This window comes from Oratosquilla oratoria, chromosome 40 (genome assembly GCF_046742065.1).
Source record: "Oratosquilla oratoria isolate Oo_2021 chromosome 40, ASM4674206v1, whole genome shotgun sequence".
Classification (NCBI taxonomy): Eukaryota; Metazoa; Arthropoda; class Malacostraca; order Stomatopoda; family Squillidae; genus Oratosquilla; species Oratosquilla oratoria.
Genome location: NC_134816.1, coordinates 2,466,182 through 2,488,681, shown reverse-complemented (window position 1 = coordinate 2,488,681; position 22,500 = coordinate 2,466,182). Strand labels below are relative to the sequence as shown.

General features: G+C 43.1%; 1 protein-coding gene across 1 annotated transcript in view; it reads right to left on the bottom strand.

The window, feature by feature from the left end:
- The window catches only part of LOC143020623 (major facilitator superfamily domain-containing protein 6-like), a 115,402-nt gene that overhangs the window by 20,821 nt on the left and 72,081 nt on the right, over window positions 1-22,500 (bottom strand). Inside the window, exons 5-7 of the mRNA XM_076177092.1 lie at window positions 20,885-21,074; window positions 18,072-18,240; window positions 17,412-17,575 (exon numbers count right to left, since the gene is read on the bottom strand). Of these exons, the coding sequence (XP_076033207.1) occupies window positions 17,412-17,575; window positions 18,072-18,240; window positions 20,885-21,074 (523 nt within the window). The remainder of the gene's footprint in view (window positions 1-17,411; window positions 17,576-18,071; window positions 18,241-20,884; window positions 21,075-22,500) is intronic.

The window sequence follows — 22,500 nt, the reverse complement described above, 5'->3', positions numbered from 1 at the left end:
TGAAGTATCATCTCTTTAGACTTTCACATTTTTATTGCATATGCTCTCTATTGTTCACCAAATTTATATAGTTGCGTATGAAAAGGGAGAAATGCACACAATATAAGTAAAATGATTTACCTGGGTCATCAATTTCTTCTGTGTGCTGTGGCTGACCTTGGCAATTATCTCTGTGAGATTTTAATCTTGACACAATGCCCTGTAGTTCCTGGCTGCAGTCTTTGCATTTAGCTTGGTACCCTTTGCCAGAAGTTGTTGGTAGTTTTTCAAAATAATTCAAGACAGGATAATTTTTTCTGCCTGAAGGAACCACTCTGCCAGGTCCAGAGGACATCCTTCCTGGTTGATTCCAAATCAGTAACTGACTCAGTGAGAAGCTGCTTACCATCAACAAGTTTCAACAAGAATCTTGTTGAAACTTGTTGTGGGCTGCACAGTGATATATATACTACATGTAGGTTTATACCGTTCCTTCTGTACTTGTGGCAAGTCTATATAACACTGCTCCTTATATTGATATGCTAAAAATGCCCTTTAGCAATCAGATCGCATATCAGATAGCAATCCCACAATATTTAAAATCTAAAATATATATATATATATATATATATATATATAAATCAAATAAATCTGATTAAAAAAAATAGATTTTTTATATTTTTTAAAAAGAGAGAAAGAGAGAGAGAGAGAGAGAAAAATCGCCAACCCTGGTGTCCACTAACCTCATACAATAGTACCTGTTAAGTTCGGCTAAAATTGGTATTTCAAAGCATAACAGTGCCTTAAAAATTGTTTCTTACTTCACTATAAAATTTTATATCAACTTATACTACCTTGAATAAGTCAATAGTTGATATATTTCTCCTATATACAATGTTAGGTTACAAAGAAAGCAATGGCCTCCGCTAGTGGACCCAGGGATCTGGGTGCGCACGTCCTATGTAATAGTAGTCCTTGATATATGTATATATATATATATATATATATATATATATATATATATATATATATACATACATACATATATATATGTATATATATATATTTATTTATACATATACATATATATATATATACATATATATATATATATATACATACATATATATATATGTATATATATATATATATATATATATATCTATTTATACATATACATATATATATAATCTATCCCACGTGCACATACTAGCTAAATGCAATATCATAGCGGAGGTGGGTTTAACGCGATATTTCGTGTAGATGTATGTAATTCGAGCATACAAATATAAGAAAATCGTACTCAACTTATATCTCTCTTGATAGCGCATTGGTTTAAGTCACTGTAACTTTGTTACGGGTTAGCTGGGTTCGAATCCTCGGCTCGTCCACGTTTCAATTTCCAACAAAATGTCTCCATCGAGCGATTCTTCAGTCTCGATTGCGATGGCATGGAATTAAAAGTTGTTTGTGGTTGAATAATATCGATTGATCGCTGGGAACCATTCAGTGTAGATGTATATAAATATATATATATATAAATATATATATATATATATACACATTGCTATAGATGGGCAGCAGATCCTCTTTTAGGCAAATGTCATTAAAATTTGCAGCAGCTTCTGCGTTCACGAGTTTTTTGCTGACATTCTCGACTTTTCTTATGCTGGTGCGCTGTGTCGTGCTAAGTTCTCTAATTACCTGGCCAAATAGCATTGGTGGTATAGGTAAAGGCATGGGAATTATCTTCTCAATTTTTATGCAGCCCTTTCGCCTAAGTGTTAGGCATCTTCAGTGCTTATGAGTACAGTGTTCTGTTCTGTTCTGTTTAATTTGGGAATTAAGTTCCCACGGGCTTTTAGTGTGAGCCCGTTTGGAGGGTGATTTAATGTATGAGTCTGTGTGGGTTTAACCACACCCACTCATACATTCACAAGATGTGCATACGTGTGTGATACACGTATGCACATCTCGGTGAATGCACCCTTCCTAACATGTTCGGTGTATTCTGTTGATATGTGTAGCAAGTGGTGTAATAAATTTAAAAGGGGGGGGGGTGATTCAATGTATGAGTGTGTGTGGCTTTGGCCACGCCTACTCATACATTCACTAGATGTGCATACCTATGCGATATACGTATGCACATCCCTGTGAATTCACCTTTCCAGACATAAACGGTGTATACGATCAAAAGTACAAGAAATATAATAATTTAATGGGGGGGGCTGACACTCCACCATCCGACGCAGTTTGTATTGACTTAAGTGGCTGCATAGGCGGCGCACAAGACCCTCAGATGTTGTCGGAGGCCATCTCCTCAGAAAAGCAGTTGCAGGGCAATGCTTGAGGTAGTGGTCAAGGGTGGCTTCAGGGTGGCGGCAATGTCGACATCTTCTCTCTTCTGGCGTGGGGTTGTTCTTGATTTGCCAGAAACAACGGTCTTCCAGCCGCAGACGGAAAAGCAGAGTTTCTATTTTTCTAGGTGTGGAGTGAGGAAGTACAAGGGGCTCGTAGACTGTGACTGCCCTGTACCACCTCGCCCTCTCTGACACCTCTGCCTCCAGTCTGTGCTGAAGGAACCGTTGTACCTGGTTAAGAGCCCTGGTGCGTATGCGCAACCGATTTCTGCTGAGAGGGACGACAACATCGACTTTGGGTGTTTGGCGCACCGCTTATGCTGCGGCGTCGGCTAGCTCGTTACCTGGGACGCCTACTTGGCTCGGCACCCAGTTGAGCGTAACACTCCTGCCTTACTGATGCAGCTTCAGTAGGAGTGCTAAGATGGAGGTCAGTAGGCGTACATTGTCGCTGGGCTGTGTCGATTCTAAGCTGCCTAGCAGAGACTGAATCCGTGTGGATCACTACAGGACCAGCTCGAGATATTATAGCATGCTCTAACGCTCCTTGAACCGCTATGGCCTCAGCTTGGAGAGTGGACGCATGATCAGATACTCTCCTGCCGAAGGTCAAACCATCCGTCACGAAGGCATACCCCGCACTACGAGGCCTGTTGGGGTCTACGAAGCCATCCGTATAATAGACCGCCATTCCAGGTTCTGACAGTGCGCGGATGCCTTGTATGGCCTGCGCTCGTACTCTTTCCTGATCACATAACTTCTTCTTACTGGGAACCTTTGTGACAACGAAGGTTGCAGGCATCGACAGCCATGGTGGTGGGGGCTTGAACTCTGGGTGTGGAGAGTCCCTACCCTTCTCAAGGAGAACGCTGGTGAGCCTGAAGGAGTCCAGGAGCCCAGCCGCCTGTGATAGCCAGGTATCGGAGTGGATAAGAGTATCCACCCGTCCCAGAGCTATCACAAGGCTCTGACTCAGCTCAGTTATCCTGGGGCTCTGGACTATCTTGGCAAGAAAGTCGACCTCCAGACTTCTGACCCGTGACGTTAATGAAGGCAATGAAGCCTCCATCTGGAGGTTAACAATCTTGGTCCAAGGTTGAGCTCCCAGGATAATCCTTGCTGCGGCATTTTGGGAAGGCTCCAGGTCTTCAAGCTTGGCAGTCGCCACATTTATGAGAGCTTGGGCAGCGTAGTCCACCAAGCTGCGGACAGCTTGCACATAGAATATGCGAAGGACCTGATGCGTGGCACCAAGTGCCTTCCCCGTCATTGCTCTCATAACTGTGGTTCTTGCCTTCAGTCTCTCCTTGAGATAGGCTAGTTCCTTCTGCAAGGTGAGCCTCTCATCAATCCAGACCCCCAGGTACTGAAACTGGTCAACCCAGTCCAGCCTAAGGTCCTGGATGGTGAGGTGCTCCCCCTCTTTCTAGAGTCTTAATGCCATGGCTTTCGATTTTGTAGGGGAGATCTTTAACCCTAACCTGCAGCACTCCGTCGCCACAGTGCTTAGGCAGCGCTGAGCCCTGCTGAAGTACCGCCGTTTCCCAGTAATTATGAGTGCAATGTCATCTGCGTAAGAGATAACCTTGCACCCATTGGGTAGAGGTAGTTCCAGAATGTTGGAGACGAGCACATTGAACAGAGGGGGGGCTGAGGACCCCCCCCTGTGGAGTGCCATTCTCCAACATTCTGGCCTCTGATATGGGACCCTGAAATCTTACTTTCGCAGACCGGTGACTGAGATAGTCAGCAGTCCAAGAAAGCAGCTTGACTTTTACACCCTGGTGGGCAAGGGTGTCTAATATCACAAGTGGACTGGTCAGCTCAAACGCCTTTTCCAAATCCAAAAAGACCACGATGGACGGTGTGCAACTGACAGCATTGAGGAATGTTGCTATACTGTTTGCTGTGCCAGTGCCCTTGCAGTAAGCATGTATATGCTTATGCATTGGGCCCAGTTTCCACAGCAGCCTGTTTAGCACCATCCTCTCCGCTGTCTAACCCATGCAGCTTGTCAGGCTGATGGGGCGATAAGCACCAGACTCTTTTGGCTTTGGAATTGGCGTTATGATTGCCGTCTTCCAGGCTGTTGGTAGCTTGCCAGTCCTCCAAGACGCGTTTATCACTATTAGGTGACGAGGTCTTCTCCAGGTGCCGTGTCTGAGCTGGTCTTGTGTGTGACCCGTAGCTCCTGAAGCGTAAAGCTAGTGTCAGTATCATCCGATCGACTCATCATGTCCTCAACACTATGGCGCCTCACTCCTTGGAGATCCTGCAGTGTGTCTTGAACACACTGCGGGAGTGAGGTGCTGCTGGAGCGAGAGACAAACTCCTGCACCAGCCGCTGCGCCTCAGCATCAGGGGCATGATGAGTGCGTCGCTCGCGGTTGAGTCCTGCCAGTAGCTTTACGGAGCTTGGACCACAGCTCTGCTAGGGAGGTGTGAGCGTTAAAGCCCTCACACCATTTAAGAAATTTAGCTCTTCTGGCATCTGCAGCTATGACATGAGCGTCACGAACTGCAGCGCGTAAGTTGGCCAAATTGGTCTGAGTTCGGCGCCGTCGGAAAACACTCCTAAGCATGTTCACCCGATGGTTGGCCTCTATCACCTCGGGGGTATAATACCAACTGTTCTTATGTTCTCTGGGGGACTGGCGAGTCTTTGGGATGGCTCTGTTGGCAGCCACCTGAAGGGCTGCAAAAAGTCAGCTTTTAACGTTTCCACGTCCTGTGGTGGACCGTAGGACGCTGCTCATTCTTCAACAGATCTCTCAAAGACTGGCCAGTTTGCCAAAGCTGTCTTCCACCTGGGAACAGGCAATACAGCTGGTATGGGTGGTGCATCCCGTATATGCACAGAGACACCGAAATGATCGCTAGTGACAATAGGATGCACCTCCCAGGTTACCCTAGGGAGGAGAGTGGCCGTCGCCAAGGTCAGATCAAGTCGTCCACCTTGCACGTGCGTCGGGTTACCATCATTCAACAACGCAATGTCAGGGCATTCATCTAATACGTAATTTAAGTGGCGCCCAGCGACATTGGGCCCTTGGGGCGACATCAAAATATTGTGATGGGCGTTGAAGTCCCCTCCTATGATGAGGAGCCTGTCCGTAGCAAGAGCACACTTCTCCAAGGTCCAGTTCCGCTCTCTGGCCCCTGTATATGTTATAGATGGTGTATGTTTCGTGGGCTCGATGGAGTCGAACCGCAGGGGATGGATGATTTGACTAAGATCATGTACCCCCTAGGGAGGGAGAAAATGCGATATCCCGGAAATCGTACCTCATGGCTCACCAATCTCTCCTGGAGAAGTATGACATCGTAATCATGCTCTTGCGCAAGCGCAAGGAGATACGAGCCTTTGCTGCGGAACCCGTTTATGTTCCACTGTAGCAACCTTAAGCCTCCCCGGTCAGAAGACAAGATGGGTTGTGTCTTTGTAACAGTGGGGACATTTCCCTCCTCATCAGAAGAGGAGTCTTCAAGCCTAAGTGCATAATGACGTTGAGGCTTTGTAGAAGACACTTTCCTCGTCTTTGACGTTGTAGGTGTTGCTTTCCCAATGGTGAAAGTGGGTGTGGCGGGCTTGGGGGAAGTGGAAGGGGAGGAGGAGGAGGCAGAGGAAGAGGAAGAGGAAGAGGCAGGGGAAGAGGCGGGGGAGAAGGCGAAAGATGAGGAGGTAGAGGGGGAGGGAGTGCTCTCCTTTCGCCTAGGGTTCCTCTTTTCTTTTAGGAGTTTGAGCACATTCTTGATGGCCCTATTCACCATGACTAGCATCTTCTCTGGATCGCTTTCCCCTAGGGTAGTAGCGACTGCAGAGACGACACCAGTCACAATCAAGTCGATGTTATCCTCCCTAAGGGGATGACATCAGACGGATACTGAGGTGGAGGGAGCTGCCGTTCCTGTGCTCGTGGGTTTGGTACTGGGGGCGTGGGCCTGGCTTTAAGATTGGGGGTGGGATTGGAGGCAGGCGTGGGTTTGGAGGTGGGCGCGGTTTTGGAGGTGGGTGCGGGTTTGGGAGTTGGCGTGGGTTTGGGTGCGCTAGCTTTCTTGGGAGCTGGTTGTGTCTTTGTGGTTGTCTGTGTGGGAGCTTGTTGGAGTGATGGAAATTGCTCCTGATTGTTCATATCAGGAGCACTAGGTGTAGGTGTCTGTGTTACGGTGGTGGGAGAGTGCTTCCTGCTGCCCCATACAAATGTTCCTAGGGGGGCAGGTATGAAGTCCTGTTGCTTCTCCGTCCTCTCCTTACGGGCAATGGCCTGAACTTTACGTACTGCGCATGAGGTATTCCAGGCGTGGTGCTTCTTGCTACAATTGGGGCATTTGGCAACAGTCTCAGTGGCAGCCTTGAACTTGTTAAGACAAGTCTCAGTGGCATGAGGCATGCTGCAAATGCCACACTTGGGTTGCTTCGAAGTGCACCTCGCTTGGTGATGACCATAGCGCTGACACCTGAAGCAACGAAGAGGATCAGGGATTTACGTTCGTACATCATACCTGCTATACCATCCCAGGTCTATTTTGTCAAAGGGTTTGCCTTTGATGGTAACAGCACCTGGCGTGTGGGCGTCTTGTCCCATCGGCGCATTCTCGTGGCCGCGATTACCTGACTGTGGTCTTCGATGGCCTCAGTCATGTAGGTGGTCGGGTAATCGTGTACCACGGGTCTATACTTTTTATCTTCTGGGTTAAGACGCTCCAGGATCACAGGCTTGCCATCAAGCGACTTGATCCCGTCCAGCTCCTCGACAAGTTCATGGGTGCTCGGTAACAATAGCACGTTACCATCGCCAAGGGGCCGGAGGGACAGAAGCTTGCCACGGCGGGGGCCCTTCTCCAGAGCTCTTACCACCTCAAAGGCCGTGTCATACCCCGCCGAGGGTACGAACTTAAAGGTAGGAAGCTTGCCACCCTTGCCACTAGCAGGGGCCACCACGATAGCAGCTTCATCATCTGATGGAGGCGCTGATCCTGGAGCGCATCGACGCCTTTTCGGCACGCCAGTGACAGTGTCAGTAGCCGCCATGGCGGCACTGATAACGAGAGGAAACACGGAGTACGAATATAGCGGTATTCGTGAAAAAAACACATAAATCTAAGGGGGCGGGGGGCGCGGGCGTGTACTAACGCGTTGGTGCTGATTCACTTAACGAAACCTGTCTACCTCGCAAGCAGTCAATCGAATACGAGGCCCGAGTGCGCCTAGACGCGCGAGACCGGGCTTTTCTTGTTGAAGGGGTTCCCACCTCTCCCGTCGTAAAGGTAATTTACAACAGAACCACATGGGCTATGCCAATCGTATAGGGAGAGTTATGCTGGGCATAATCCTGCCAGAGCGAGATTCCACAGGAAGGGGGAATTATCTCGGGTAGCAGTACTTTCCAATTTTGAATGGGTTGTAGCACGTCAAACAGAGCTAGAAACTAGGGTGAGTGACGGCATACAGGGCGTAAACAACGTGAGGAGCGATCCAGCGTGGATGTACTCTGTTCAGAATCTATCTGATCTCTGAGAGTACAGAATAGAATAGAATAATGACTACAGTGAAGGGGGATCGGGACGGGGGGGGGAGAGGAGAAAGTAAAGTGTAGAAAATGAAGGAAGTTTGAGTGCTGAGAGTGTGGGGCAGACTCACTTGCATAGTTATTGGTTTATTATATTGGTTGGTCATCCTAACTCTAGTCTAAATTATGTTTCCTAGCTAGCTAAACAAGAACATAAGTACATAAGAATAAACACCAGAAATAAAGAAAAGAGGTGTGAAGGAAGTATGCGTTCTAATTTCCTTAAAAGGTTTATAATCTAATATATGTGTTGTTATTAGATTGATATTATATTGTCGCATACTTCCTTCATATGCATATTATTATATTTAAACATTGGTGGGGAACATGTGTGATTTTGTTTTTTGACTTTGTGCCTTGAAGTTTGGTTAGTTTGTTGATTATTATTGTGAAAGTGCATCACGCATGTTTCCTTTTATTAAATTTATGTATATATTTATACATACTCATTTATATATATATACATATATATATATATACAGTATATATATACAATATGTATATATATATATATATATATATATACATATACTGTATACAATATGTATATATATATAATTTTTTTAGGGGGGGAGGGATATGTGTGTTTATGTGAGTCTAATGTGCCTTGTGAATCTATTATTTAATATTATGTTAAGTTTTGCACACGTATCCACTAGGATACGTGTGTTTGTAGGAGGCTAATGTACCTTGTGAGATCTATAATTCTTGTTACGTTAAGACTTTCACACGTATCTTTTTTTTTTTTTTTTTTTTTTTTTTAATTAGCTTGGGGGAAAGGTTAAGGGCTTGACCAAGAATTTTTTTAAGGCGTGGCCACCATTTGTGGTCTTGTGTTCTTTTGGTGTTTGGTGGGGGCGGTGGTATTGTATTGCTGTCTACTGTAGTATTCCAGGCTTTACTGCTCAATCTTATTAATCGTGCGTGTATTGTTTCTAGTTTTGTTGTTTTGTGAAGTTGTTGTGTGATTTCTAGGTAAAGGGGTTTGTGTTTGAGTATTTTTCGTATTGTTTTGTTTTGTAGTTTTTGCATTTTCTTGATGTCTGTAGGTGTGCTTGTGACTGTGTTTTTGTGGTGAGTCCTCCGAAACGTCTTAGTTTGTTGAGTGTGGTTTCTGTTGTTCGTATTCTGTTTTTGGTGTGTTTTTGTGTTCCTTGTGATGTTAAGGTGAGACCTAGGATGTGTGCTTGTTTATTGTATGGTATTATGGTGTTGTTAATCTTTATTGGTGGTGGTTGTCGTGTTGAAATGGCTAGGAGTTGGAGTTTGTTTGTGTTAGTTGAAATTTTCCATTGTTTTTCGTAGGTGTTTATTTTGTGGATTTCGTGTTGTGCTTTCCTGGCAAGCATTTGTTTTGCTGTGGTGTTTGGGTAGGTAATGATCTGTGTGATATCGTCTGCATATTGTATGGTGTAGCTTCCATGTGATGGTGGAGGGGTGTCTACCGTGTATAAGTTGAAGAGTGTTGGAGAAATGACGCTTCCCTATGGTACTCCACTATGGAGTGGGAAGGCTGGTCCGGTGTATTGATTTATTTTTATTTTCGCTGTTCTGTTGTCGAGGAAGCTACATAGTGTTTCTGTGATTGTGTCAGGAAGTTGTGCTTGTAGTATTTTGTATTTAAGGCCTTCGTGCCAAACTTTGTCGAAGGCCTTAGAAATGTCTCTTGATATGATTATGCATGCTTGTTTGTGTCTTTATGTGTCTGCTATTGTTTCGTATAAGGTGGCGAGTGCGGTGTGTGTTCCCTTGCCAGGAGTGAATCCGTGTTGGTGTGGGTTTAACATGTCATGGTCGTGTAGGTGTGCCATTAGTCTGTTTGTGATGATTCTTTCGTATATTTTTCCTGGTGTTTCGAGTAGTGAAATGTAGTTTTGTATTTGTGTTGTGTTTTTGTTTTGTTTTGGTATGAATGTGATTATTGAGTTTTTAATTTTTTGTGTAAAGTATCCTAGGCTCAGTGTCTCGTTGAATATGTCTGTAAGTAATTGTGTTGTTATTTTTTGTGTGTGTGCGAGTATTTGTTTAGTGATTCCGGATTCTCCAGGTGTTTTGTTTTTTGCGTGTTTTATTATGCTTGTGACGTCTTCGAGTTGTATGGGTCGGGTAATGTAGTTGTCGGTGTTTAGTCTATTTAGGTCTATGTTTGTGTATGGTTGTGTGTGATGGAGGCGTTGTGTTATGTGGGAGAGTATTTTTGTTTCGTGGTTTGTGTCAAAATGCGTGTTTTCTTCTGGTGTGATTTGGAATATGTTTTGCCATACTTGTCTGGATGCGGTTTCTTTGTTTTTCTCGTCGTGTAATTTGTCGTTGTTGTGTATTATGTATGGTGTGTTGGAGGTGTTGGATCCTAAGAGTTGTTCTATTTTGTTCCAGAATTCTTGTGTTTTTTGGGGTTGAATTTGATGTTTGATATTATGTTGTTCAATGTGTCTTCGTAATTTTGTTTACATTCTTCGAGTATTAGTGTTTGTATTTGTCTGATTGATTTTATTGTGTGTGGGGTCCAGTTGTTTTCAAGTGTGGCTTTGTTTTTTTATGTAGTTTTCCTGCCATATTAGTTGTTTTAGTTTTTTGGATGTCTTGGGTGTGGGAATTTGTTTCTGTCGTGTTATTGGTATGCTTTGTGTGATTGCGTTGTGTATGAGTTTGTACCATATGTTTAGTTTGTTGTCTATGTAATTTGTTTTTTTTTGTTTGGGTGTTTGTGTTTTGTTTTTCTGTGGTTATGTATTCGTTTGTTGTTGTTTCTCGTATTGTTTTGAATTTTTTCCAGTCTGCTTGATTATATGATAGTTTGGGTTGTGTGGTGATAGTGATGGCTGTGGTGGAAAGTGTGAGGTTGAGAGGTATGTGATCTGAAGATGTTATGTCTCCTGGGTGTATTCTGTATGTAAGGTGGTGATGCCTGTTGGTGAAAATCATGTCAGGGTTGCTTGTTCCTAAGGGTGTTATGGTTGTGGGGAAGTCTGGTCCGAGAAAGGTGAGGTGGTTTTGTGTTATGAGGTGATGTATGCTTTTCCTATTTGATTGTTGTATGAGTGATTTAGTGTTTGATGTTTTGCGTTGAGGTCTCCTATAATGCATGTTGGTTGTGGATTTTGTATGATTTTTAATATGTCTTGTTTTGGTATGTATGGTTTGCGTGGTGGGATGTATAGTGTGGCTATGATAATGGGTCCTCTGTTTGTGTGTCCTCTGAACTGTCCATCACCACTACTCCACCTCCCTTGTCAGCGGTGGTGATTCTGATGGGAAGACCCGAAATCATAATGAATCTTTCCAACAGAGCATTAACTGACACCGAAACCGAAGTACTCAGCCTCGGGCTTAAGTTTGCAACCGGTACCCACAGGAAGAATCAAAACATCGATTTGATCACGAAAAACTACCAAGACAGTGAATTCATGCAAGGTTACACACAAGGACTACTGACCTTAGCTCTCAACGAACGTCCCAACCCTACAATACCCAGAAGGTACGTTCGAGCTCTAGCAGAGCTAGCCAAGGATTCTTCCATAAGAATCACCACCGCTGACAAGGGAGGTGGAGTAGTGGTGATGGACAGTTCAGACTACGAGAGGAAGATGAAATATCTGCTCAGTGATGTTAATACATATCGTGAAGTCTCCCAGGCAGAAGTAGACAACGAGACGAAGAACTTCGCATACAAGGTAAGAAAAATTCTCAAAAGTTCAGATGCAGGTAAAAAGCTCCTTCACTTATTGCCAAATCTCCCACGCACAGCTACGATGTATGGTCTGCCCAAAACACACAAAAATGATATTCCAATGAGACCTATAACATCAGGGATAGGGAGTGCTCCCCACAGATTAGCAGGTACGTTGGCCAGATATCTGTCCCCCCTCCTGGGAACCATCAGTGGAGCTCATCTCAGACACTCAGGGGACCTACTAGACAGAATCCGAGATATCTCCGCCAGAAACAAGAAGTTGGCCAGCCTGGACGTGAAAAGTCTCTTCACATGTGTCCCCTCGGATAAGGTAATACAGCTCCTTAGGGATAGAATCGAGAAGGAGAAAATCGACTTCCCCCTGCCCCCCAACCATTTTGTCGATTTGATCAAACTTTGTGTTGAATTTAATTATTTTAAATTCCAGGACAGTTTCTTCCACCAGAAATTTGGCATGGCCATGGGCTCTCCATTAAGTGCAGTCCTGGCTAATTTATTCATGGAATATCTAGAAACAGGACCCTTTGCCAACATCGTTCCCGAGCATGTGACCTGGCTGCGATATGTGGACGATATCTTACTCGTCACACCCAGGCGTTTCAATCTTCAGCGCTTGCAGACGGCCTTAAACGAAGTGGAGCCCACCATTCAGTTTTCCCTAGAGGAAGAAATCCACGATTCTCTTCCTTTCCTGGACACACACATCTTTAAGTACGGTAACCAACTTGAATTCAAAGTGTATAGAAAGCCCACCAACAAAAATGATTTAATTCATTTCTACTCCCACCATGATTTAAGGACCAAGAGAGGAGTAGTAATAGGTTTTTTCCTTAGGGCATTTAGGATATGTAGTGCAAAATACTTAGAAGAAGAGTGCAGGTTTATTAAAGAGACCTTTTTAACACTAAAATTTCCAGAGTTTCTTTTAGATAATTGCAAACAGCAGGCCGCTAAGATTCGGGAAAGCCGTAGGCAGCAGGACAGCACAACTAGACGTCTCGTGTTGCCAACCGGCGACGTTGCCACCAACCTGACACGTCTTTTAAGAACCACCAACTTGGAAATAGTGTGCCAGACAAGCAGAACAATAAAAGACATCACGAAGACGGAAACACACAACAACCAGACACCGGGCACCAAAGCCGGTGTTTATCGTATTCCGTGTTCAGGATGTGATAAAGTTTACATCGGAGAAACGTCACGCGACCTGAATACATGAATACGTGAACACCGTTACGACGTCAGGCATGATGTCACCACCAATGCATGTGTGACACATAGAAACAAGGAAAACCATCTTATGGACTGGAAGAATGCAGAGCTGCTGATGCGGGAACCAGACAAAATCCGCAGGAAGTGTTTAGAAGCAGCAATCATTCAAGGAACGAACACTGTTGAACAAAACAGGGGCATGTTTAACATATCTCCTCACATTATTCCCCTAATACCCATGGCCAGCAAAATATTTAATATTTAAACCACCCTTTGTGGACATTTCGCCCACGGACGTTTGGGCCAGCATTCTCATCCTTTCCCAGTGTCCAATCCCCCCACCCTCCTCCTCCTCCTCCTCCTCCTCCTCCTCCTCCTCCTCTTCCTTCCCCCCCCGTTTTTCTCTCCCCGTTCCCTCCTTTCCCCTTATTTAATCTCAAGCATTTGTATCTCAACTTGTACTTGAAAAAGCTGTAATAAGCGAAACGTCGTACAAATAAAGGCTCCGTCCTCATATGGTGTTTATCTAGTCATTACTGATGGTGGTATGATCACGGTGGGGAGTCCATTAGCCTTGTAGAATTCATCTATTGTGTGTTTGTATGTACCTGGTGTTGCTGCTTCTGTGATGTTGGCGTGGATGATGGCAGTGTTAATGACTGTTAAGTGTTTGAGTGTTATGGGGTTGGGTGTCGGTGTGGTTGTGGGTTGAGCAGTATTGCCTGAGGTTACAGTGGCGTATGAAGTGTTTATGTGTGTAGATGTGTGTTGCTCCTTGAGTTCTTGGGTTTTCTTTTTAATTAGCTCTTTCTTGATTGGGCATCTAGCAGCGTACGTTGGTTGGTCTTGTCCTTTATACAATGCACTTTTTTAAGACCTTGTGGCAGTTGTTGATACGGTGTTCTATGTAGCAGCAACTAGAGCAGATGGTGTAGGTGGATGGATGTGTGCAGTGACGGAGTGTGTGTTAGTATGAATAGCATCGGGTGCATTGAGGGATTTGTATGTAAGTCTCTTGTGTAAGTGCGTGTGTGTGTGTGGGGGGGGGGAGATTGACTAAAGATCAGTAGGCCGTTTTCTAGAGATCGTTTTACCATTGCAGACGTTTCCATTTTGACTTTAATGATGGTCTTTATCATGGATATGGTCATCAACCTGTTTCACTATCAATGTCTTCTTGGCGTTAAGTTCTGGTGGGTCTGTTATGTCTAGTCCTTCCTTGGAGAAAGCGGTATTGTTTGCTTTCTTCGTCAGTTCTTCAATGGTGGCGTCGTCTGCTACGATGGTGTGAAGGGGTCCGTTCGTGTAGAGTTTCTGGATGTGGATATTCAGGTTGGAGAGAATCTTCCATATTGCGGTTCGTTTGGTGGTTCCGGTCGAGGGCCGGTTTTCTTTTATTTTGATTCGGCCCATTGCGCCGAAGCGCGTTGGGCTTTTGAGTGTGTGAGTGATTCTGTTAATGTGTGTGTGTCAGAGTTGTGTAAAGTAAGAAAAAAGGAACAAGGAAAGTGGTGTAAGTAGGGGGGGGGAAGGGTCGTATGGGTTCGGTCTATGCTCGCGTAATTGAATGGCTGGCGTCGGTTAGGGGAAAGCGGCAGCGTCGGCTGGTGCCCGTGTGTCTATACGCAGAGTACAAAATGGCTCGGTCGCCGGGTAATCGAGATCTATGCCGGGTCCGCTAGAGAAGCGGGAGACTGGGAGGGGGGTTCCCTCCCCCACCAGTCGACTGAACAAGTATTCAGACCGTAAGGGCTATGTTCAGTCGAAAGGGGGGTTGCGAGGGCATATACCGTCAGAGCGAGAGGCGTAGGAGGTGCCTTGGCTCGGGTAATGGTGTCTATGATGCTCGTCGTTGAATGTCACGATGAGGCGGAGGTTTCTTTCACACGTCCGATCGCGGTGGTGTCCGAATCTTTTCTCTCTCTCATTTCTATCTCTCCTGAGAGTACAGTGTGTGGGAAATTATTATAAATACACAATACACAGATCACAAACATTACAGTGCTGACCCGGTTGGCCACTCAGGAAGCAGGACGCGTAGAGCCGCCCCGGGCCTAGCGGCTGTGAGCCGAAAGCGGAGTTCGATGTCTTTTGATGTGGGGATAGTAAATGGGTCTGGAGTCTGTCTGTTCATGGTGGGGTAGAGTGCCCTTCTCCAAGTTCTTTCTTGTCAGTGGGGTCTGATGTACGTCTTCGTGGTGTCGCTTGATAGTGCCATTGGAGGGGTGAAGAGTGAGGCGCCTCGTGAGCTTCATCGTAGTCATCCCTATGTATGTTTCATTGAGGGCTTCACAGTTCCCTTTTCTGCAGGAGTATTCATTCACGAGATGGCTACGTTGAAGTTCCGGCGTCCTTTGGCAGAGGTTGTTCTCAATAAGGAGTTGGGATGTCTTCATGTTTTTATAGAAAATAACCAGATCTATTTTATCATTGTCGTTGGTGGGTTTCACGTCTTTGTAGGTGATTTTTCTAAGGGCTTCCTCGTCGGCTCTATAATGGGTGGACATGGTGTTTTTGTAGATTTTTTTTTATCCTGGCTTCTCCTACACACACACACACACACACACACACACACACACACACACACACACACACACACACACACACACACACACACACACACACACACACACACACACACACACACACACACACACACACACACACACACACACACACACACACATATATATATATATATATATGTATATACATATATATTCCACTGCTCTATGATCGTCAATATTCCTAAGTGAACGTTGAACTGGAGATCTTCTATCGCTTCTCTTGTTACATTTACTACTTTTATTCTGGGAATTCTGGTTAGACCTATGGCACTTTTTTCTAAGCTACCGTACTTCAGGATTTATCACTCCCTTTTTTATGATGTTTTTCGTTTCCATTCTATAGCTGCTGCTGTACACGCACACTGTTCTTCACTCAAATCTATAAGCTCTGGCGTTCAATAGGGTTCCATCGATTTTTCCTGTGTTCTTGAGATTTCATTCTAAAACAGAGCCTCAAAAAATTACTTTCTTATCTCTTATTTTTGAATAGGACACAGAAAATCACGCTACCAAGACTCAATTTATGGACATTCTTGAATATACATAAGCTATCCTTCATTACAAATTCATCTTGGAATCTTGTAGCCATCCAATGAATAGCTTCAGTGAAAATAATTTTTCTTTGTCACCTTCAAAGTTTTCTAAATCCAACTCAGGAACTGACACGATACAAAGGACTTCGTTGTGTAGACTATGGTCCTTCCGTTTAGAGTGACACGCCTCACTTAGTACTCTTGTGCAAGTTAGAGTTCAGAGCCTTCAGCCTTACCATTACTATTTCTCTTTTTGTACTAACAAACTTAAGCCTCTCCCTGCCCGCTGCAATGTTGTATTTTTACATATTTTCTATTGGTATCTTTGTGGTCACTGTTCCTCAGCAGTAGAATTTCTAAAATGTTGCCCTTCCTATACAATTACCCTTTATAAGTGCCGACCAATATGCTCATTTTTTTATTTCTATGTAGGGGCCCTGGAACTTTTTTCCCCCTGATACCTTTTAACCTGTCCATAACGAGAACTCTTCCAGTAAGAAAACTTCAAAATACTTGACCTTCAATAGGCATACTCTTATTTTTTTCAGAGCTGACATTTGTGAGGGTTTTATTAGAGTATTTTTTACCCTTTTTAGTTGATTTTTTAAATATCTGCTAAAGAATAAATTGATAAAATACTGAGGCTCTTTTTATCCTTTAGCGATGGCTCTCACCATCGAAAGAAAGACGGTATATTGAAGCAATTTTGTCAATAGAGTGGCGAAGTCCTGTAGATCCGGTAGAGTCTAGTAGATCTGGTGAATTTCTGTAGGTCTGGTAGTGTCCTGTAGATACGATGGAGTCCTGTAGCTCCGGTGGAGTCCTGTAGCTCCGATGAAGTCCTGTAGCTCCGGTGGAGTCCAGTAGCTCCGGTGGAGCACTGTAGCTTCGGTGGAATCCTGTAGATCCGGTGGAGTCCTGTAGATACGGTGGAGTCCTATAACTCTAGCGGAGTCCTATAAATCCTTAGAGTCCTGTAGATCTGACAGAGTCCTGTAGATCCAATGAAGTCCTGTAGACCTGTTAGAGTCGTTTAGATCCAGTGGAGTTTTGCCAAAGGTACCTGCAGCCGGAGGCCGCTAAATCCTGAATACTAAGAAGCAGGGACCGGTGCAGCCGGTAGCTTGTATTGATTAACTTATTTGACACGATGACGCCTACGTAGGCGTCATGATGCGCGAGTGGGTATACTAGGATACCGGCGTCGGCGTCTTGATTATATTTGGTAGTTGTGTAACCCCCAGAATTCTGTGAAATGGTTTAATCACGTTTTCTGTTAAAGAGAACGAGTAATACAGCAGTGACTTTATATTTCATAACGTAAGTAGAGTGATGCATCATGCATTAGAGATCCGATGCTGCGCGCGAGAATTTGAATCGTATTGAAGAGGTTAAATTTTTTTTAAATAGAGCTAGACGTTGATGAAATATCAAGCAACCGAGACAATTTTTGTCCCTATACTAAAGGGGTCAAATACATATTTTCCAAAACTCACCAGAAACCAACATGACTGAAAGGAAGGTGATGATTTGAGGCTGAACTATGATCTTCTTGAAGTCCTTTAGGACGCTATTTGACGGTTTCTTGAATTCTAAGTTGACCAGAAGAATGATCCCGGCAGCCACCATCTTGATGCAGAAATACATGTAGAAGGCGGGGCTGTAAAGTATTTGTCAAAACAATCACTGTATATGATTATTCACTTTGACCCACATATGCAGAGTAAATGTCGTAAGCCAGAAAATTCGTTATCAGGAACTTGGTACTTAACAAGATAAAGGTGAAAGCTAGATGATACGTTTTATTAAGAAGCTCCTTCAATGAAACATTTTACCAGGTGGTGGGTAGATAATCTATAATGTGAAATGAAATAATTTTATCTATCTATCGGTCAATCTATATATATTACTATATATCTGTCTATCAATCGATCTATCTACCTACCTATTTATCTATCTACCTATCTGTCTATTCATCTATCCATCTCTCCATGTATGTGTATGTATATATGTGTCTATCTATCTATTTGTCTATCTATCTGTCTATCTATCTACCTATCTATCTGTCTATTTATTTATCTATCTACTATCTATTTGTTTTCATCTCTTACTGGTTTAAGCCATCGCATAGCCGTCTGTAAGACCCTAGGTCTTACCTGAAGTCCTGAAATCCGTTCTTTTTGGAAACGTAGTCTATGAGAGACCCTGATATTGGCGTAAGGATGATGGAGCCCAAGTTGGCGTAGAGTCTCTGAAGACCAAAGTCTCCTTTGTTTTGCTGGAGAACGGCCATCACGGCTCCCTCGAAGAGCGGAAAGCTTGTGGCTGCCCATAAAAAAAGGATGATAATAGAATAATGAAAATTATAATGATGTTGGTGTTATTATTGTAGTTGGTAGTGGTGGTGGTAATGTTTGTTATTATAATTGTTGTTGTGGTGGTGAGGGTAGTAGTGGTGGTGGTGACAGTGATGCTGGTGGTGAAGGTGGTGGTAACAGCTCTGGTGACAGCGGTGATGACGGAAGAAGTGATGGTGATAGTGTTGGTGAAGGCAGCAGTGGTGGTGACAATGGTTATGAAGGTTGTTGTTATTTATAGGTTATGTATGGCTTGTGGGTGAGCTAAATAAACTGTCAAATATTAATCATAAGAAAATAAAATATGACCCATAGCCATGAGCATAAGAACATGGGAATGAAGGAGACTGCAAGAGACCATAAGGCCTATACTAGGCAGTTCCATGTCTATTATCACCTGTTATCCCCATCCATAAAGTTGTCTAACCGTTTCTGAAAACAACTGATAGTTTCAGCGCTCACTACATGGTTACTAAGTCTATTTCATTCGTTAGTAAACCAATTCTCGCCAACTTTCTTCATAGATCTAAATTTGTCCCGTTTAAATCTATTACTGCGAGTCCTGCCCTGTTGTCTTATTATAATGACCTTGTTCGCGTCACCCTTTGATCCACTTAAACATCTCTATTAGATCACCCCGCACTCTGCGTCTTTCCAGAGAATGTAAGTTAACGTGCCTAAGACTCTCTTCGTAAGGTAAATTTCTGAGCCCATGTATCATTTTGGTTATTCTCCTCTGTACTGATTCTAGTGAATTGATGTCCATTCTATAAGACGGAGACCAAGACTGTACTGCATAGTCAAGGATAGGTCTAACTAACGCTAGATAGAGTTTGATAATTATCTCTGTACTTCTATTCGTAACCTTCGTAGTAATGAAACTTAATGCTCTATTAGCTTTATTCCTGGCGCTAATGCACTGTTTCCTGGATTTAAAGTCAGGACTCACTAGAACTCCCAACTCTCTCTCGCATTCAGATTTCTCTAAAAACGTGTTATCTAAGCTATATCTATTTTCGGGGTTGTGTGTCCCTACGTTTAACACTGCACTTTGAGATATTGAAGTTCATTTGTCATTTCACCGACCATGTGAACAATTTGTTAAGATCATCCTACAGAATCTCGGCGTCGCCTCCTGACCTAATTAGGCGTCCTATTTTAGCGTCGTCTGCAAACTTACTAACTTCACAATTAATCCCATTGTCCAAGTCGTTTATGTACATAATGAACAATAAGGGACCCAAAATCGAGCCGTAGGGACCCCACTAGAAACATTCCCCCACCTGGATTTTAGACCATTTATGGTGATCCGCTGTTTTCTGTCACTGATTCAAACTCTAATCCATTCTAACACTTTTCCTCCTATGCCATGGGCTTTGATTTTATTTAGTAGTCTCTAGTGGGGCACCGTGTCGAACGCTTTGCTAAAGTCAAGGTAAATAACATTGTAACTATAATTGTTATCTGACGCCTCATATACTTTAGTGTAAAAGGATAGAATATTAGTCACATATGACTTACCCTTGGAGAAACCATACCAAATTGTCTCTCGATGTGTTCTCTGAGTCTATTAACTATTACTGATTCAAGCATTTCACCTATAACTGATTGGCCTATAGTTGCACATAAACGATTTGTCTCCCTTTTTGAAAACAAGAACGTTTGCCTGTCCCCAAGCAATAGGCACAAAACCAGTGTGTACCGACTTATTAGATATTTCTATTAACTGGTCGCAGATTTCAAATTTGCACTCTCGGAGAAAATTCTTCTGAACCCGGGGATTTTGTAGCTTTAAATCTTTCAATATGCTTAACTACTTCTACCTTAGATAGCCTACTTTCTTCATCCCCACTGAAAATCGGATCGTAGTCAAGTACCTTATCTAACCTCTTCTTAGTAAACACCGAGACAAAATATTTGTTAAACGCCTCATTAATTTTTTTTCTCTGATTCTATCATGACATTTTCGTAATTTTGAATTGGGTCTATCCTTTCTTTGTTTTTTGTTCTGTAGAAATGAAAGAAACCCTTTGGGTTCGATCTCACTTGTCTGGCAATCTTAATTTCATAGTTACGTTTCGCTGTGCGGGTATCCTTTTTAACCAGTCTTGCCATATCGTTATATTTGGATCTAAGGTGTGTTTCCCCATTTGTTATTCTTACGTAAAATCCTCTTTTCATTCAGATCTCATGTTTCAGCCCGTTTGTTATCCTTTTGGAAGTATCACTATTCTTCCGTATGGACCTGAAGGGAATAAAATTTATATTGTGTAGTTAGAATTAAATCTGTTAGGTTACTATACATTTCATCCAAATCGCTGACCGGGCTGTTGACCACGCGCCCGCGGTGTGAATATAGCGTTGTCTTGTGGATACATAAAACTTACCCAGGGCATATTAGAACTGTACAACTATGTAAAAAACAAAACAAAAAACAAAATAAAAAACACTATTGTACAGTAAAATATATTGGACACTCATCAACTAAAGGTGAACATAGTTCCAATAGATCATGGTTGCATTTAAAATTATCCATTTGGTTTGGCCCGACTCTCTGGGCACACAGAGTAAAGATGTCGGCTTTGGCCGTTGGTGACCCACCTCGGTCTCACCTAAGGTTAATGCGTTCAAGAATCGGACGAGAAGGTACAGGGCAAAGGTCGTGGCGGGACTCAGCACCTCCAGGGATCGAGTGTTCTTACACAAAACCCTGCGGTCAACCACTACGTCACATTCCATCTCGCACTCTGGGTCGGGCGTACCATCGTCAGGAGCCTCATCTATGGCGTAAGAGGTCCTCTCCTACAGAAGAAAGAATCATGAAGAGCCCATGTGGATATTACTTTACTAATGCCAATTACCATAACTGTGCATTACACATGTTTACAGTGGCAAACGCCTTAAGATTTTATTCAAGAAACAACTGAATTTAAAATTACTGTAGGTCTTTAACAGTCTGCAGGGTGAGCAAAAAGTATGGTTTCATAAGCAAACACTTATTCATCTGACTTTAATCACATCGACGCTGTAACGTTGAGAAATCTACAAAGATCTTGAATTCAACGTAGAAAAAAAGCGAAGAAGGGGATTTGTAATTTCTGAACTGAGGTGAATACAGTTCTACAGGTCCCGACTTTTGGCCCACCCTGTAAATCTTATTCAGGTAAAAGTCTCCTCCTCAGATGTTTGTTTGCTTTGGTATTGAGAGTGTAAGTCTCTGCGTTTTGGAAACCATCTTTCGTCTGAGTTAAATATTTTGGCATATGCTAGAAAAAATATCTATGAACTATATTTCGGGATTTAGGAAGCTAATTATGAAAGTTGAGCCCCTTATTGCTCAGGGTTTTTATTTTCAGATAAATGCTATGCTAGATAACAAGCTCAGAGTATGTCACTTTGTTATATTTGAATAGTAGCATAATACATACATACCAAACACTTGTACTGTATACACCCTTTCAGATATTAAGGTTCCTTACAGCTGGATTTTTGCACTTATTTACAAGAACATCTTTAAATGTGTTATATTTGCAACAGTATGACAATCTAATACAGGCCAGTTGAGATAAAACTTTTTTACCTTTCAACTTGTTTGGATTTGGTCACAACAAAATGAATATACCAAATTCAGCATTATACATACGTACATATATGTATATATATATATATATATATATATATATATATATATATGTACACACACACACACACACACACACACACACACACACACACACACACACACACACACACACACACACACACACACACACACACACACACACACACACACACATACACACACACACACACACACACACACACACACACACACACACACACACACACACACACACACACACACACACACGCACACACACACACACACACATACACACACACACACATACACACACACACACACACACACACACACACACACACACACACACACACACACACACACACACACGCACGCACACACACACACACACACACACACACACACACACACACACACACACACACACACACACACACACACACACACACACACACACACACACACACACACACACACATATATATATATATGTATATATATATATATATGTATATATATATATATATATGTATATATATGTATATATATATGTATATATATATACTACACATTCATTCGTAAATCTTTGCTCTAATCTCTGGGATAATCCTGCGGACTGCGGTT